This window comes from Delphinus delphis, chromosome 16, assembly GCF_949987515.2.
Source record: "Delphinus delphis chromosome 16, mDelDel1.2, whole genome shotgun sequence".
Taxonomy (NCBI): domain Eukaryota; kingdom Metazoa; phylum Chordata; class Mammalia; order Artiodactyla; family Delphinidae; genus Delphinus; species Delphinus delphis.
In genome coordinates, this window is record NC_082698.1 from 11,287,393 (window position 1) to 11,303,624 (window position 16,232).

The following is a 16,232-nucleotide window of genomic DNA, read 5'->3' on the forward strand; positions in this document are numbered from 1 at the left end:
TCCCAGATGAAAGATGAGGATTTTGCTCTTTTTGGTCTTCTTTGTCCTTATCACATATATGAATCCTATATATCCTCATCCCCCTAGCCTCCTAAAGTTAAGTTATACAGACTGCCCTGGTGGTGCAGTGGATAAGAAGACTCCATGCTCCCAATGCCGGGGGCCCGGGTTTGATCCCTGGTGAGGGAACTAGATCCCAGATGCATGCCACAACTAAGGGTTCGCATGCCACAACTAAGAAGCCTGCCTACCACAACTAAGACCCGGCACAACCAAATAAATAAATTAAAAAATATTTTAAAAAATTATAATGTTGGTTAGGGGCTTCCCTGGTGGCGCAGTGGTTGGGAGTCCGCCTGCCGATGCAGGGGACATGGGTTTGTGCCCCGGTCCGGGAGGAGCCCACATGCCGTGGAGCGGCTAGGCCCGTGAGCCATGGCCGCTGAGCCTGCGCGTCCGGAGCCTGTGCTCCGCAACGGGAGAGGCCACAGCAGTGAGAGGCCTGCGTACCACACACACAAAAAAAATTATAATGTTGGTTAGATTAATATTGATATTGTAACATTATTATGCTATTTAAACACTATTGATAGCCATATCATGCAATAAATTGTGATTCTTTTAATTTTCTATTCAAGTTTTTGTTTTCCTACCTTTAAGGCTTGGAACACTTTTCCCTCACACTTTTCACCTAGCTAACTCTTATTTATCTTTCAAGTCCTAGTGTAAATGTTACATTTTCAAGAAATCCCTGAAGGATTCTTTCCCCACAAGACTCCCTCACTAGAATAGATAGTGCTGTTCATTCCTCTTATAGAACTTCACTTTTTCTTGCCTGGCACCTATCATAGTTGTAAACGAATAGTTATTTAGTAATAAGTCTCTCACTGAACCATACATACCATGAAGGCAGGGATGGTATCTCCCTTTTTCACCCCAGTATTTCCAATGCCTTTGGTAATTACTTGTAGACAGTGTTACGTAACATCCTCCTTAAAAATACGGACTTGGGGTGGGGGCAGAAGTGTGATTACCAGTGGTGGGAAGAGAAAACTTGCCATAGAGAAGTACTCTCATGGACCTTCCCTTGGCCTTTTAAATTTTCATAACTACTTATTAGTAGTGTCAAAACATCTTGCCCCAGGAAAATTAGAGGGTGAAATTATTAACATTATAAAGTAATTACATTTCAGTAGAATCACAGTGTCTCTTTAAGTAAAATCTGAGCAATTGTTTGCTTACAAATCACTGAATACAGAGGTAGAAACCAAAAGCTTAAGTGTTACTAGCCACTGCTGAATTGCTATCCAGCTGAAATTTCATATAAAGTAAATCTGAAATTATCACAATTTAAAAGCAGATGTTCGGGATGTTCCCTGGTGGTCTAGTGGTTAAAAGTCTGTGCTTCCCATGCAGGGGGCAGGGGTTCGATCCCTGGTGGGGGATCTAAGGTCCCACACGCCCTGCCGTGCAGCCAAAAAGTTAAATAAATTAATAAATAAATAAAAGCAGATGTTCATGACATATATTTAATTTGTGTATTACTGGCCACAAAGCTAAAGAGGGGGTTTCTCCGTTCAATACCAGGGACTTGGCAACCCCCTCTGTTCAATGAATGAATGAACAAAGTGGTGGTAATGCCAAAAATTTGAAACAGCTCCCCCAAACTCATCAGAGCCAGATGTACGATATAGTACGCCAGTCATAGTTATCCCTGGGTATTAGTTGCAAGGAGTTGGTTCCAGGACCCCACGGATACCTGCGGATGCTCAAGTCCCTTATATAAAATGGCATAGAACAGTGGCCCTGGGTGACCGGCCCTCTATAACTGCAGTTTCTACATCTGTGGATTCAAACAACCTTGACCCCTGGATACCGGGTGCAGAATGTAATCAGTTCACGGTGACAAATACAAAATAACGCCTTTTGCCCTAAGGAGGGCTTGAGACCTGAGTTCAGGTTCTCCAGCTCCCCACTTTCTAGACTCCATTCAGATCCTTCCGTTAATACGCCGTATTTCAGCTGATAAGACTGGGATTTCTCAGATATATTCCAGGCCTAGGGGCTGTTTCATTACAGAACTTGCATATTTCCCAAATTTCCTCATTCAAAAGTTACTGTTGACTTGATCTTTTGTGTGTGGTGATGCCACCGTCTTCATTTTGAGCGTGTCCTGACACACACGTCCTGTAGGAACCTCGCCAAAGTTCCTCGGCTGTTTCCAGCTTCTAGGCAGACACAGGCCAGGGTATGTTTTCACAGTTATGAACTTGCCTCTCAATCAGGAACTAGTCCCTCCGCAGTGCCTGAGATAACAGAAAGAGAGCTTGGGGTTTTTCAAAGTCCCCCTTATCTAAATGTACACCTTCCTCAGTGGGGTAAAACTTGATCCAGCTGAAGGAAAGTCACTACATAGGGTTTCGGGCAGGGAACCAGAAAAAAGAGTTGCCATCGCCAAAAACAAACAAAAAAACACCAAGAGCACGCCATGAGGTGGGCGGACACCAAAGGCTGCTTTACACGCTAGTTTTGCCCCGCGATAACTTTAAGGTCTCTTTGGGTTTGTGCTTTGGGGCTGTTGCAAAGCCTGTGCAAGGGCTCGCACTATAAATGTATAAACCGGACCCCGGGGGTTTCCCCCTTCGGTCCTGCGGAGTGACACCCAGCAAAACACCTCCCTCGGCCTGCGACGCCGGGCTCCAGATCCTGAGGCCGCGCCTGCCCTTCCTTTCGCCCGTTTCTAAGATGGCGGCCGCTCTGCCGCCGCGGCCCCGCCCCTCCCCGGCCCGCCCCCTCCCCCCAGCAGGCCCGCCCCGCCTCCCCGCCGCGGGACCGCGCAGCGCGCTCCCGCCGCCTCTCCCCGCGCGAGCTCCACCCAGGTCGCAGGCAGCGCGGTCGGCGGCGCCTATTTCCCGCCATTGTGCAAAGTGGAGGTTGGGGGCCCGCACGCGCCGCCTGCCCGTCTCCGGCAGCGCCTCGCTGCCGCAACCACAGCCGCCGTTCTCTGAGGCGCGGGGAGGCCGGGCGGCCCGCGCCGCGAGGCTCACCCTGCGTGGGAGGGCGCGGGCGAGAAGCGGCCGAGCCAGCGAAGAGGAGCAGCGGCTCGGGACGCCGGGCCGCGCCGGCTCCGGCCCGTCTGCGAGATGCCCTGTGGGGAGGATTGGCTCAGCCACCCGCTGGGGATCGTGCAGGGCTTCTTCGGTGAGTGGCGGCGCCGGGGGCGGGCTAGGGGGGCCGCCGAGTTGACGGAGCCCCGGGCCCGGCCCCGCCGCGCGGCCCCACGCGGGGCTACCTCGAGGGCTCGCGCGGCCGAGACGGCCAGCCGGGCCTGCGCCGGCCGGCGTTCCACACAGCGAACTTCGGGCCGCGGCTTCCCGGGCCCGGCCGCAGGTGCCTCCCACCTGCCCGATTCGCGATTCGCAAGCGGCCGAGGTTACGCCGCGAGGAGCGGGCGGGCGGGCGGCCGTGATTGACGGCCTCGCTTCCCTTTTTGGCCCTGCTGGCGGCCCGAGCCCCGCGTGCGGCACAGCTCGGAGGGGCCCTTGAACCTTCGCGAGGGCCGGCGGAGATGGGGTGAAGGAACAGCACTTTGCCTGGGGGAAGCCTGGAGGATATTTCAAAACTTCCGGTGTGTCGGGAGAGTACTCGCTCCCTCGCAGCAGAAGTTGGCTCTAACTCCTGTATTACACACATCCTCTCTTTTCGAGATAAGATATAGTGTTAACAGCTTAATTTTTCTTTAAGGGTGCCTTTAAAACCAGTCGGGTCTCCATCTCCTCTTGTGCCAGAGGTAGCAAGAAATGTTGAACTACTCAAACGCGCTCCTACATAGAAAGAGCTTAGAATGTGGCAGGCAAGCTTAGTAAATTTTAGCTGCAATTATTGCTAATGCCACTTTTCTGGTAAGGAAAATTTAGGTTTGTTTGCAGTTAACTAGGCATTTTGGCCACAACCCCCATGTGTTTTGCGCTTAGGAGTGGTAGACGCAAACCCGACCAGAAATCAGTGTGTTAGATCAGAACACCTGACGTGTCAGGAGGTAACTTAAACTTGTTGAGTGGCCTTCCTCACTTAAGACGTTGTGCGATATTAGTGAGAACGCCTATTAAGAAGCTCAGTAGTCCCCAGCAGCCAAAACCGATGGCAGAAGATGTGTGTACTTCTTGCAGGAAAGGCTCACTCAACAGATCTTCATTCATTTTCCTTATAATTTGAACTAGTTTAGTTAGCTGGTTTCCCAGGCTGAAACTAGAAGCAGCAAATGAGGAGAAGGGCTGGATAGGCAACCGGACTGTAGGCAGTGAACACCGACAACCTGATAAAGAAGAAATTTAGAACTATGCATATGTTGTTAAAAAAATTTTTTTTTTGAATCACTGTATATCCATCAAGGGTGCTTTTGAGGAAGGGGCATATACCTCTCCACTGAATCCTAGTGATTGATGTTCGTAATGAATACTGGAACTAATAATTGATTTCCAAAGTGATGGCACCAAAATGTGGAGTGAAGATTAAGTTGCACAGTAGATTTAGGAGGGTTCAGGGGCGTAAGTACTTTTTAGGAAAAATCTTTCAAAAGTAAGTTTTGGTGCTTAAAGGGTGAAGTTCCCGTTATTGATGTTTAGAAAATTTATTTATGAGAAATACCCCTATCCTAGTCTTGCTGGATCAATGAGATGATTTTATATTTGGTATATATTTGAATGTATTTGTGTCAGATTTTGTCTCCTGCGTGTATGATCCTAAGAGGCAGACGACTCATTATAGTACAAAAGGTGTAATTTGGATATAAAATATTGGCTTCACAGTATTTTGTAAAGTTTGTGTAGTGTTGTGGGAACCTGGACCTTGTGGATGTGTTTCCCTCCAGAATGTTTTGTTCTCATACAGGTGTGTCTTACAGAGAAAACAACTAATACTTACAGTCATGATGTTTTTGTAGAAGCTGTTCTGATGTATAGTATATATTTTTGCTATATTTTCCTATCACTGTGAATATATTGAATAACTTTATCATAACAGCATTTACAGGTGAGAAGTAAGTGAGGTGTTAAACTTGTAGACTCTTTTTGGTTTAGTAGGAAATTGTTTTGAATCCATCTTTCCCCCAGATAGAAAAGGAGTGCCCGTCTGTTGTGGTTTATGAAGCTTCTGGGCCCCGCCCCTGCCCAGCTCTCAGACCTCATCACTATATTCCCCCTCATATTGAACCTTTTTTCAGTTCTTTGATTTTGAACCTTGCCTCTAGGCTTTCTGCATAGGCTATTTCCTTTGCCTGGTCCCCACTTCCTCTCCCAGGGCCACTTTCCTGGCTAAATCTTACTCTTCCTTTGGGAACCTCAGTTAGGTACCTCCTGCTGCATGTAATTATAGGATCCTGTGTGGCCTAGAAATTAGCTTGTAAAGCATGTTGTTGAAATCACTTGTTTCTTGGGTTCCTCGGCTGTATTTTAACCCTGGGAATTCAGGCCGTGTATCTGCTTTATTCACCTAGAATATACCTGTACATCAGAAGGGCTCCGTGAACATTTGCTGAGGAGAGGCAGTGGAAAGACTGATTAATCAATCAGAAATGGTATAAATTGTGGTGGTTACTGTGACCACAAATCTAAACTAAGGACAGTCCTGGTGGACATTGTATTGGTTCAGAGAATGCGATGTGATCGTACCAGGTATGAGTTACTCTCACATGCAAATCCTAATTCTTTTTTCTTAGTTTGGATAAGAAACTTTGAAATTCTCTTAGAGGCCAATCATAACTGTATGAATCATAATTCATCTTTGTGAACCAATCCATATTTTGAATTTGTATCTGCCATATTCCAATTGTTCGTATGTAAATTTTTTCCTATAAGCCTTCATAAAATGCCTTTTATGTTTCTGTACCAGTTTCTAAAAGATTTTATATGTAGACTCTTGAGGGCCAAAGGCTTAAGATTTAGGAATACTTTATTGGGCTCTGTTATGTGCATAATGCTGATGGCTCAGTCCCCACAGTGCTTGTTCATTTACTGACCCATATTAATTGCTTCCCTTAAACAAGAGCAGGAATCTTAGATGAGAAAAAATTTTGTATGCTTCTTTTTCTTTTAATCATTTTTTATTTTAAAGAAGGAGTTTTTTTCCTGTGAATTAATAACTGCTGTTAATTTCAGAAAAGTAGGAATGCTTATCAACTGATTCTTTATGTACGTTCTCTTCACTTTGCTGGTTGGGTCAGGATTATTAGTTCTGATTATATTCAAGGCACTTTGGTCATATCTAACAGAACTAGAACTAGACTAGCTCATGAAAAAAAGGACGTTGGTGTGTGGAGGAGGGAAAGGAGTAGTATTTTATCACTAGCAGTTTAGAGAATTTAAAGCAATAATAAAATCATCTAAAAGTCTGTCTGCTTTTTTATTGTCACCATGATTCTGTACCGACAGTTCACCCCCTTTTGTCTGTATCCACCTTCGATCTCTCCTACCACCTGGCCCTTGTTAGACCACTGAAAAAAAGTGATTTGTTATAAGGCTATAAAACCCAAAGGCAGGGAGGGTGGCTTGGTATCCCAAGAGACTGCTGAATGGAATTGGAAAACTAGCAGGAATCCAACCAAGCAGTGCTTCTCAGTTTTTCTCCCTTAGGCTATGTTCATCTCTGCACACAAACTTTATCTTTCTCTGTTCCACAGCTCCCAGTTTCACCTGTCAGTTCCAACCCACTTGAGCTAGCATCTTTATCTCAATCCCAGATTCCAGGGTTAGAGAATCTGATTGGCCCACCGTGGAGTCAGGGGTCCACTAGTCAGCTATGGCCAGGGCAGTGTTATGTAGGATAGTCGTAACTATTGAGGCCCATACCTCAGCAGTGGGGGAAGTTCTCAGAGAAGATGAATGGATTGGGCAGCTGTGGCAGAAGCATAAATACATATATCTATACATGTGCATATATGTAGATATATATACGTGTACATATATGCATTTTAAAATTATTGAATAATAACTTGCCTATGGTTAAAAAAAGCCAGCATGATAGTATTAAATGAAGAGTAGAAGTATGCTGCTCTTCTCCCACTGAGGTCACCAGTTTTAACTGTTTCCGATTATAGTTCTTTTTTCTTCATTGAGATATAACATAAAATTCACTGTTTTAAAATGTACAGTTCATTGGGTTTTAGTATGTTCACTATGAGTGCAATTATCACCACATTATTTCCATCACCCCAGAAAGAAGCCCCATTATCTGTTAGCAGCCACTCCCAACTGCCCCCTCCTCCCTCCTCTTGCAACCACTAATTTACTTCTGTCTATGGTTTACCTAATCTGGACATTTCATATAAATGGGCACATATAACTTGTGGCCTTTTGTGTCTGGTTTCTTTAACGTAGCATAATGTTATCGAGGTTCATTTATGTTGTAGCATGTATCAGTACTGTATTTGTACAGTACTGATACATGTATCAGTACTGTATTCCTTTTTATGACCAAAGATAATGTTCCATAGTATGGATATACCATATTTTGTTTATTCATTTATCCATAGGTGAACACTTGGCTATTGTGAATAGTGCTGCTGTAAACATTCATGTACAAGTTTTTGTGTGAATATATGTTTTCAGTTCTCTTGGGAATATGTCTCAGAGTGGGGTTGCTGAGCCATCTGGTAATTTTATGCTGGAACTTTTTCCCAAAGTGTGTGCACCATTGTACACTTCCACCAGCAATGTGTGAGGGTCCCAATTTCTCCAGTCCACTTCAACACTTGTTATGATCTATTGTTTTATTAGTAATAGCCATCCTAATGGGGGTGAACTGGTATCTCATTGTGATTTTGATTTGTATTACTGTAATGATAATAGTATAATAGTGTCTTTTCATATACATATAGGCCATTTATATATCTCATTTGGAGAAATGTCTCTTCGAGTTCTTTGCAGGTTTTTGTTGATATTTTTATTTTTTTTGGCCACGCCACGCAGCTTGCAGGATCTTAGTTTCCCGACCAGGGATTGAGCCTGCGCCCTCTGCAGTGAAAGCGCAGAGTCCTAACCACTGGACTGCCAGGGAATTCCCCTTTGCAGATTTTAAATTGGGGTTTTGTCTTTTACTGTTGAGTTATAAGAGTTCTTTATATATTCTGAATATTAGACCCTTATCAGATATATGATTTGGAAATATTTTCTACCATTCTATAAATTGTCTTTTCACTTTCTTGATAGTGTCTTCTGATGCAAATTTTTAATTTTGATGATGTCCAGTTTATCTCTTTTTCCTTTAGTTGCTTATGCTTTTGTTGTCATATTTAGGAAACCGTTGTCTTATGCAAGGTCACAAAGATTAACACCTATGTTCTTTCTAAGAATTTTTAAGTTTTAGCTCCTTACATTGAGGTCTTGGATCCATTTTGAATTAATTTTTGTATATGGTATGAGGTAGGGATCCGAATTCATTCTCTAGCATGTGGATATCTAGTTGTCCCAGCATGTTGTGTGTGTGTTTGTGTTTTAACATTTACCAGTTTATTTTGAAGGATATCATAAAGGATGCAGATGAAGAGGTACATAGGGCAAGGTGTGGAAGGGTCCCTTGTGGAAGAGCTTCTGTCTCCATGGAACTTGGGTGTGCTACCCTTTCAGTATGTGGTTGTGTTCACCAGTCTGGAAGCCCCACAGCACTGTTTGTTGAAAAAACTATTCTTCCCCCACTGAATGGGTTTGGCAACTTTGTTTAAAAAATGTGTGTGTGTGTATCATTTGACCATAGATGTATAGCTTTATTTCTGAACTCTCAATTTCATTCCGTTGATCTATATGTTTACCCTTCTGCCAGTACTATGTTGTCTTGATTACTGTAGGTTTGTAGTAAGTTGTTTTTATTTTTTTTTTGCAGAATAATTCTTTATTTTAATTTTTGGCTGTGTTGGGTCTTCGTTTACTTTGCAAGGGCTTTCTCCAGTTGCGGCAAGCGGGGGCCACTCTTCATCGTGGTGCGCCGGCCTCTTCACTGTCGTGGCCTCTCGTTGCGGAGCACAGGCTCCAGACGCGCAGGCTCAGTAGTTGTGGCTCACGGGCCTAGTTGCTCCGCGGCATGTGGGATCTTCCCAGACCAGGGCTCGAACCCGTGTCCCCTGCATTGGCAGGCAGATTCTCAACCACTGCGCCACCAGGGAAGCCCTGTAGTAAGTTTTGAAGTGATATGTGAGTCCTCCAAATTTGTTGTTTTTTTTTTTAAGATCGTTTTGGCTCTTCAGAATCCCTTGTATTTCCATATGAATTTAGGATCAGTCTGTCATTGCTGCAAAAAAAAGGCACTTGGCATTTTGATAGGGATTGCATTGAATGTGTAGTGTGTTTAGTTCTTTTGGTAATGGAGAATAAAGATTACAGATTCTATGGGATAGGGAGGGTGGGAGGGAGATGCAAGAGGGAGGAGATATGGGGATATATGTATATGTATAGCTGATTCACTTTGTTATAAAGCAGAAACTAACACACCATTGTAAAGCAATTATACTCTAATAAAGATGTTAAAACAAAAAACAAAACAAAACAAAAAAGATTACAGATTCTAGAGCCAGACTGCTTCTTAACTACAGGACCATACCCAGGATATTTGTCTATAATCATTTTTTAATATCTCCCTTCTTTATACTACAGAATTATTTTCAGTAATAATCATGAAATAAAGCTAGATGCAGTGCTTAAGGTAATTACATATTTTCAAAATAGATCTAGACATTGCTTCTATCAATTTCTCCCTGCCCATTTTAGAATTTTTTGTTGTTGAGTTCTGTTATGTTGATGTTGTTTCATGTGGTATGGGTACCACACTTTAGATTTGAATAAGTTTGTATTAATTGTATAATTAATGAATTCTTTGTATTAGCAAGTTTCAGCAGACAAAACTCAACTGTTTACTTGGTAGTGTTTATACCTACCTAATAGTTTGAATTTTGGTCTTTTAGTTATAGTTTGATATCATAATATTTTATATAAAGAATTGTCTGATGACTAATAAGTGAATTTTGATAAAACTGAAACATCTGCAAAAGACACAAATTAGAGAGATACCAAATCTTTCCACTGATGTTACTAATGTATTTTCGTAATTCATTCTTTAGCTTTAAAACAAATAGCCATTTAAGAAGAATACATTTCAATTTTAAGATATGATTCAGATTCAGTAAAATTTTCATGTATGAGTAAAATTTGCACCTACTGCACCTCTCACTTCTCACTGTTTCACTGATTTATTAAACACAAATAACAATTCCAACAAGTTGTCCCATGGAAGATAGAATTGAAGTAACTCAAGTTCTCCTTCTTCATCTTTACAATCACTGGGTTATTGTTTGTTTATTTAAAATCTTTTGTATACATGTAGGACTCTAGAGTACCACAGGGCTTGGGGGATACTAACTGCTCTAACCAAATTTGGACTGTTCTGTACCACTGAGAAATTTACTATCCAGACATATTCATGTAGCTGTGTCTGTTGGGAGCCAAGTGTGTAACTGAGGATTCTTCAAATTACCTTCTATGTAGAATGCAATATTCATTAAAGGTTAAGTAGTAAAAATGTGCTAATTTGACACTACCACATATATTACTAAAACTCAGCAGTAGTTTTAGTTTAGTTCCCACAATTGTTTGGGATTAATACCAACAAAAGATTTTCCAAGGAAGAATATTTTATCACTGACATGGTTTAGAATTGCCAATTCAGAGTGATGGTAGAAGCAGAATGAATTTTAGTTGGTTTTATTATTTTTAAATTCTCTGCAGGAAATGTATCTCTTATTGCTAGCACTTAGGGTAGACTACTCCTACCACTTCTGTAGTAGGTCACTGCTTGGCCCCTCTTACTTCCTAACTTTGAGTGTGAACATGTCAAATTAATTAACCTTTCTTTACCTCAATTTTATCATCTATAAAATGGGACTAATAAGAGAATCCAGTTTTTAAGCCTGTTAAAAGGATTAAATGAGATAATGCATATAAAGTGCTTAGAATAGTGCCTGGCACAGTCTTTTAAGTGTTCACTAAACATTAGCTACTATACTTTGGTAAAATTTATAATTTACAACCATTATTCTAAACAATATATATTTTACTTCCATTTGAGTCTCAGTGTGTACTTTTCCCCCCATCCTCATTTTTGAAGACTTCTTTAGAGCTGTTTTAAGTTCACCACAAAATTGAGCAGAAGACATAGAGATTTCCCAAATACCTCCTGCCCCACACATGCATAGTCTCCCCTCTGTTATCAACATGTACTACCAGGGTGGTGCATTTGTTATAATTGGTGAACTTACACTGACACATCATTATCACCCAAAGTCCATAGTTTACATTATGGTGCATTCTTGGTGGTGTATATTCTGTCGCTTTGGACAAATGTATAATAATATGTACATACATACATTCATCATAGCAGCATACAGGATAGTTTCTGTGCCCTAAAAATCCTCTGCGCTCTGCCTGTTAATTCTCCTCTCCCCTCTAACCCCTGGCAACCACTGATCTGTTTTTTACTGTCTCCATAGCTTTTTTTGCCTTTTCCAGAATGTTATATAGTTGGAATCATATAGTATGTAGCTTTTTCAGATCGGCTCCATTCACTTGTGATATGCATTTAAGTTTCCTCCATGTGTTTTCCTAGCTTGATAAGTGCATTTCTTTTTGGCACTACATTCCATTGTCTGGGTATACCACAATTTACTTATCCATTCACCTAGTGGAGGACATCTTAGTTGCTTCTAAGTTTTGGCAGTTACAAATAAAAACTGCTATAAACATTTGTGTATAGGGTTTTCGTGGACATAAGTTTTCAACTCCTTTGGGTAAGTACCACGGAGTGCCATTGGTATGGGTAGAGTATGTTTAGTTTTATATGAAACTGCCAAACTGTCTTCCAGAGTTGCTGTACTATTTTGCATTCCCTCCAGCAATGAATGAGAGTTCCTCTTGTTCCACATCCTCTCCAGCATTTGTTAGTATTCTGGATTTTGGAGTGTAGAGGTAGCTCATTGTTGCTTTAATTTGCATTACCCTAATGATATACAATGTGGTGCATCTTTTGCTTATTTGCCACCTGTATATATTCTTTTTTAAAAATATATCTTTATTGGCGTATAATTGCTTGACAATGGTGTGTTAGTTTCTGCTTTATAACAGAGTGAATCAGCTATACATATCTCCTATACATATCTCCTCCCTCTTGCGTCTCCCTCCCACCCTCCCTATTCCACCCCTCTAGGTGGTCACAATGTATATATTCTTTTGTGAGGTGTCTGTTCAGGTCTTTGACGCATTTTTTAATTGGGTTGTTCATTTTCTTATTGAGTTTTAAGGGTTCTTTGTCCTCCAGCTTTGTTCTTTGTTCTTCACTATTGCTGGCCATTCTGGGTCTCTTGCCTCTCTATAACTTCAGATTCAGTTTGTCAGTATGCACAAAATAACCTGTTGGAATTTGATTGGAATTTCATTGAATGTATAGGTCAAGTTGGGAAAAACCAACATCTTAAAAATATTGAGTCTTCCTCTCCATGAACATGGACTATCTCTCCATTTATTGAGTTCTTCTTTGATTTCTTTTGAGTTTTGTAGCTTTCCTCCTCTAGATCTTATACATATTTTGTTAGATTTATACCCAAGAACTTAATTTTGGGGAATGCTACTACAAATGATACTATGTTTTTAATTTCAAATTCTACTTGTTCACTGGGAGTACATAGGAAAAGTGATTGACTTTTGTATGTTAGCCTTGCATTCTGTAACCTTGTTTTAATAGCTTATTAGTGCCAGGAGGGTTTTTTTGGTTGATTCTTTTGGGTATTCTATGTGGAAAATCATGTCGTCTGCAAACAGAGAGTTTTATTATTTTCTTTTCCTATCCATATACCTTTATTTCCCTTCCTTGTCTTACTGCATTAGCTAGGACTCCAGTACCATGTTGAAAAGGAGTGGTGAGAGAGGGGGCATCCTTACCTTGTTCCCGTTCTTAGTGAAAAAGCTTCTGGTTTCTCACTTATACTATTTTTAATTCTTCTGTTGCTTTCCTTTTAGATTTACAGGCATGTTCTTTTTTCCTCCAACAATTTTAGATACTAATTCAAGGCTTTCACTGAGGAAATTAGTGTCTCTTTACTGCCCTCCATTGCTTCTACCCAATTTGTGTCAGTCATTGTATATTACCAAAGTTTATAATATTTATATTCTATCTGTGACTATAATTTGTGCTTTGTCTGATCATGTTAGAAAGGTTAAAAATCAGAATAAATGAACTACTGAATATAACCAAAAAGAAATACATGGATATAGAGAGCAAACTAGTGGTTACCAGTGGGGAAGAGGAAGGAAGGAGTGGCAAGATAGGGGTAGGAGATTAAGAGGTGCAAACTACCATGTATAAACTAAGTAAGCTGGAGTACAATCTTGTCATTAAATTATTTTGGTTTAAGAATAGTCTTTTAAGAACAAGGTCAAATCATTTCTCTTAAACCCCAAGGTTTAATATCAAGCCATAATTTACAGTTTTTCATAATAAAATAGGTCTTGGACTTCATCAAATGCTTGGTTCTGTATCCCCCGAGAAGGTCATTTTTTTTTTCTTTAATCTTTTAGTGTGGCAGATTACACTAATAGATTTTCTAATAACAAACTTGTGCATTATTGGGATAAAAGTACTGCTTGAACATGATTTTTTAAATATATATTCCATTGGATTCAGAAGTTAATATAGGAGTTTTGCTTCTTTATCTTTTGTGAAGTTGCCCTGAAACTTTGCAGAATTTTCTGGACTTGGGACTTCATGGGATTGGGAGGAAGGATTAGCTACTGTTTCTTTTGTTTCTCTCATTGATATTGGACCTACAATTTTTTTTTGACCAAATTGTGATAAAAATAAGAACTCAGTCTTCTAATCTTGTGCCAATTTCGGCAACTTATATTTTTTCAGAAATTCATCCATTTTATCTGAATTTTCAAAATTATTAGTTCATACTTCATGATATTATATATAGTTTTTAGTATTTATCTATAGCATTTCTCCTTTTAAAGTTTTGTTACTTTTTCCTTATAGTTCTGTGTCTTATTTGTATCCTGTTGTTTTTATTTATTTGTATATTTTATTCTTTCTTTCTTTTTATCTTTTCTCCTGTACAGGCGTGCCAGAAAATTTGTCTGTCTTAATATTAATCATTTGTATTGGTGTTTTTGTTCTCCATTCCATTGATGTCTGCCCTTAGCTTTATTTCCTTTCTTACTCTTTGGTTTGTTTTATTGCTCTTCTTTTTTAATTAAAATTTTTTTTCTTTTAAATTAATTTATTTTTTGGCTGCATTGGGTCTTTGTTGCTGCGTGTGGGCTTTCTCTAGTTGCGGCGAGCAGGGGCTGTTCTTTGTTGCGGTGCACAGGCTTCTCATTGCGGTGGCTTCTCTTGTCGTGGAGCGCGGGCTCTAGGCGCGCGGGCTTCAGTAGTTGTGGCACGTGGGCTCAGTAGTTGTGGCTCACGGGCTCTAGAGCGCAGACTCAGTAGTTGTGGCGCACGGACTTAGTTGCTCCGCGGCATGTTGGATCTTCCCGGACCAGGGCTCAAACCCGTGTCCTCTGAATTGGCAGGCGGATTCTTAACCGCTGCGCCACCAGGGAAGTCCCTATTGCTCTTTTTTTAGCTTCTTAACTTGAATGCTAATAAACTCATCTATTTCCATTCTCTCTTGGTATTTTTTTTTTTTTTATCTCTCTTGGTATTTGATAAATGTGTTAAAATCTGTAACTTTCTTCCTAAACGCCACTTTAGTAGCCCACAGATATTAACCTGTACAGGTTTCTTTGTCATCCAAGAGTATTTGATAATTATCACTCCATATTCCTTTCTAAACTAAGGATTTTTTAATAGTATAAGTTTATTTGTTTTTTCTTAAATCATCAAGGACATGAGGATGCAGTTGTTTTAAGCTTTCCTTTTGTTATTGAGTTCTTACCTTGTCACATTTTGGTCAGAAAACATTGTATGTTTCATATCTATTGAGGTTTCCTTTGTGGCTAGTACATAGAACTTTTTGTGAATGTCCTGTGTACTTAAAAAATGCACTCCCTGTTTGGATAGTTATATATTTATTAGAGAATTTATTAATTATCTTATTCATTTTGCTATATTATTTGTTTTTGTGTTTTGTGCTTAATTTATGTTTTGAGAGAGCTGTGGAAAAGTCTAATTGTGATTGCTGTTTTATTTTTTTTCTCTTTAGTTTTGAAAGTTGTTGCTTTATGTATTTTGGAGGCTATGTCAGGTATATATGTATCTTATTTTCTTATGTTAAAATTTAATTTACTTATATTTGTTTGTATTATTGCATTTTCTCCCTATTGAAGAGAATTTTGACATCATTTTCACTAAGTTCTCCTGGCATTTTATTCACATCATTTTTTTACTCCAGACTGTTATCTTTTCGTGGATGTTCTTTAATGAGCCTGTTGAATCACTCCTTTAATTTGTGTCAGTTGCTTTTTAGGTTTGTTGCTTAGTTTTCATACTGGGATTTTTTTTTTTTCCATTGCGTTCATGAATTCTGTTGTTTCTTGGATCCTGTGTCTACCTCTTTATTGGAGTCTTTTTAAATTTTAAATTCTTTTTAGGAAAGGTTGTGTGAGAAGAAGAATAAGAGGCGCATTACATAATGATAAAATAGTCAATTCACCAAGAGGACCTAAATGTAAATACACCTAGCAAGAGTTTCAAAATACAAGCAGAAACTGACAGAACTAAAAGGAGAAATAGACAAGTCTGCAATTATAGTCGGACATGCTACTACTCTTCTCAGAACTGTACCAGAACTAGTGGAGAGAAAAGCAGCAAGGATATAGAACACCATCAGTCAAATAGATCTCACTATTGTAGAACCCTCTACTTAACAACAGCAGAATACACATTCTTTTCAAGTGCACATGGAACATTCATTCACCAAGGTAAACCACATCCTAAGTCATAAAACAAATATTTAACAAACCTAAGAGAATTGGAATCATCAAAGTATGTTCTCTGACCATAATGTAATTAGAATAGAAATCAGTAACAGATAACAAGAAATTCAGACTTGTGAAAATAACATTCTGAACAATTTGTGGATCAAAAAGAAGTCACAAGGGAAATTTTAAAATATTTTAAACTAAAGGAAAATGACAACACAACATATCAAAATTTGTGAGATAAGCCAAAGATGTACTGAGAGACTTCAAGGGCAT

General features: G+C 40.0%; 1 protein-coding gene across 5 annotated transcripts in view; it reads left to right on the forward strand.

Annotated features, from left to right (window-relative positions):
* The first annotated feature begins 2,855 nt into the window (after positions 1-2,855).
* The window catches only part of MCMBP (minichromosome maintenance complex binding protein), a 67,957-nt gene continuing 54,580 nt past the window's right edge, over positions 2,856-16,232 (forward strand). For all 5 annotated transcript variants that reach the window (XM_060033958.1, XM_060033959.1, XM_060033962.1 and 2 more), the window contains exon 1: positions 2,856-3,201. In XM_060033958.1, the coding sequence (XP_059889941.1) occupies positions 3,144-3,201 (58 nt within the window). In that variant the 5' untranslated portion in view covers positions 2,856-3,143. The remainder of the gene's footprint in view (positions 3,202-16,232) is intronic.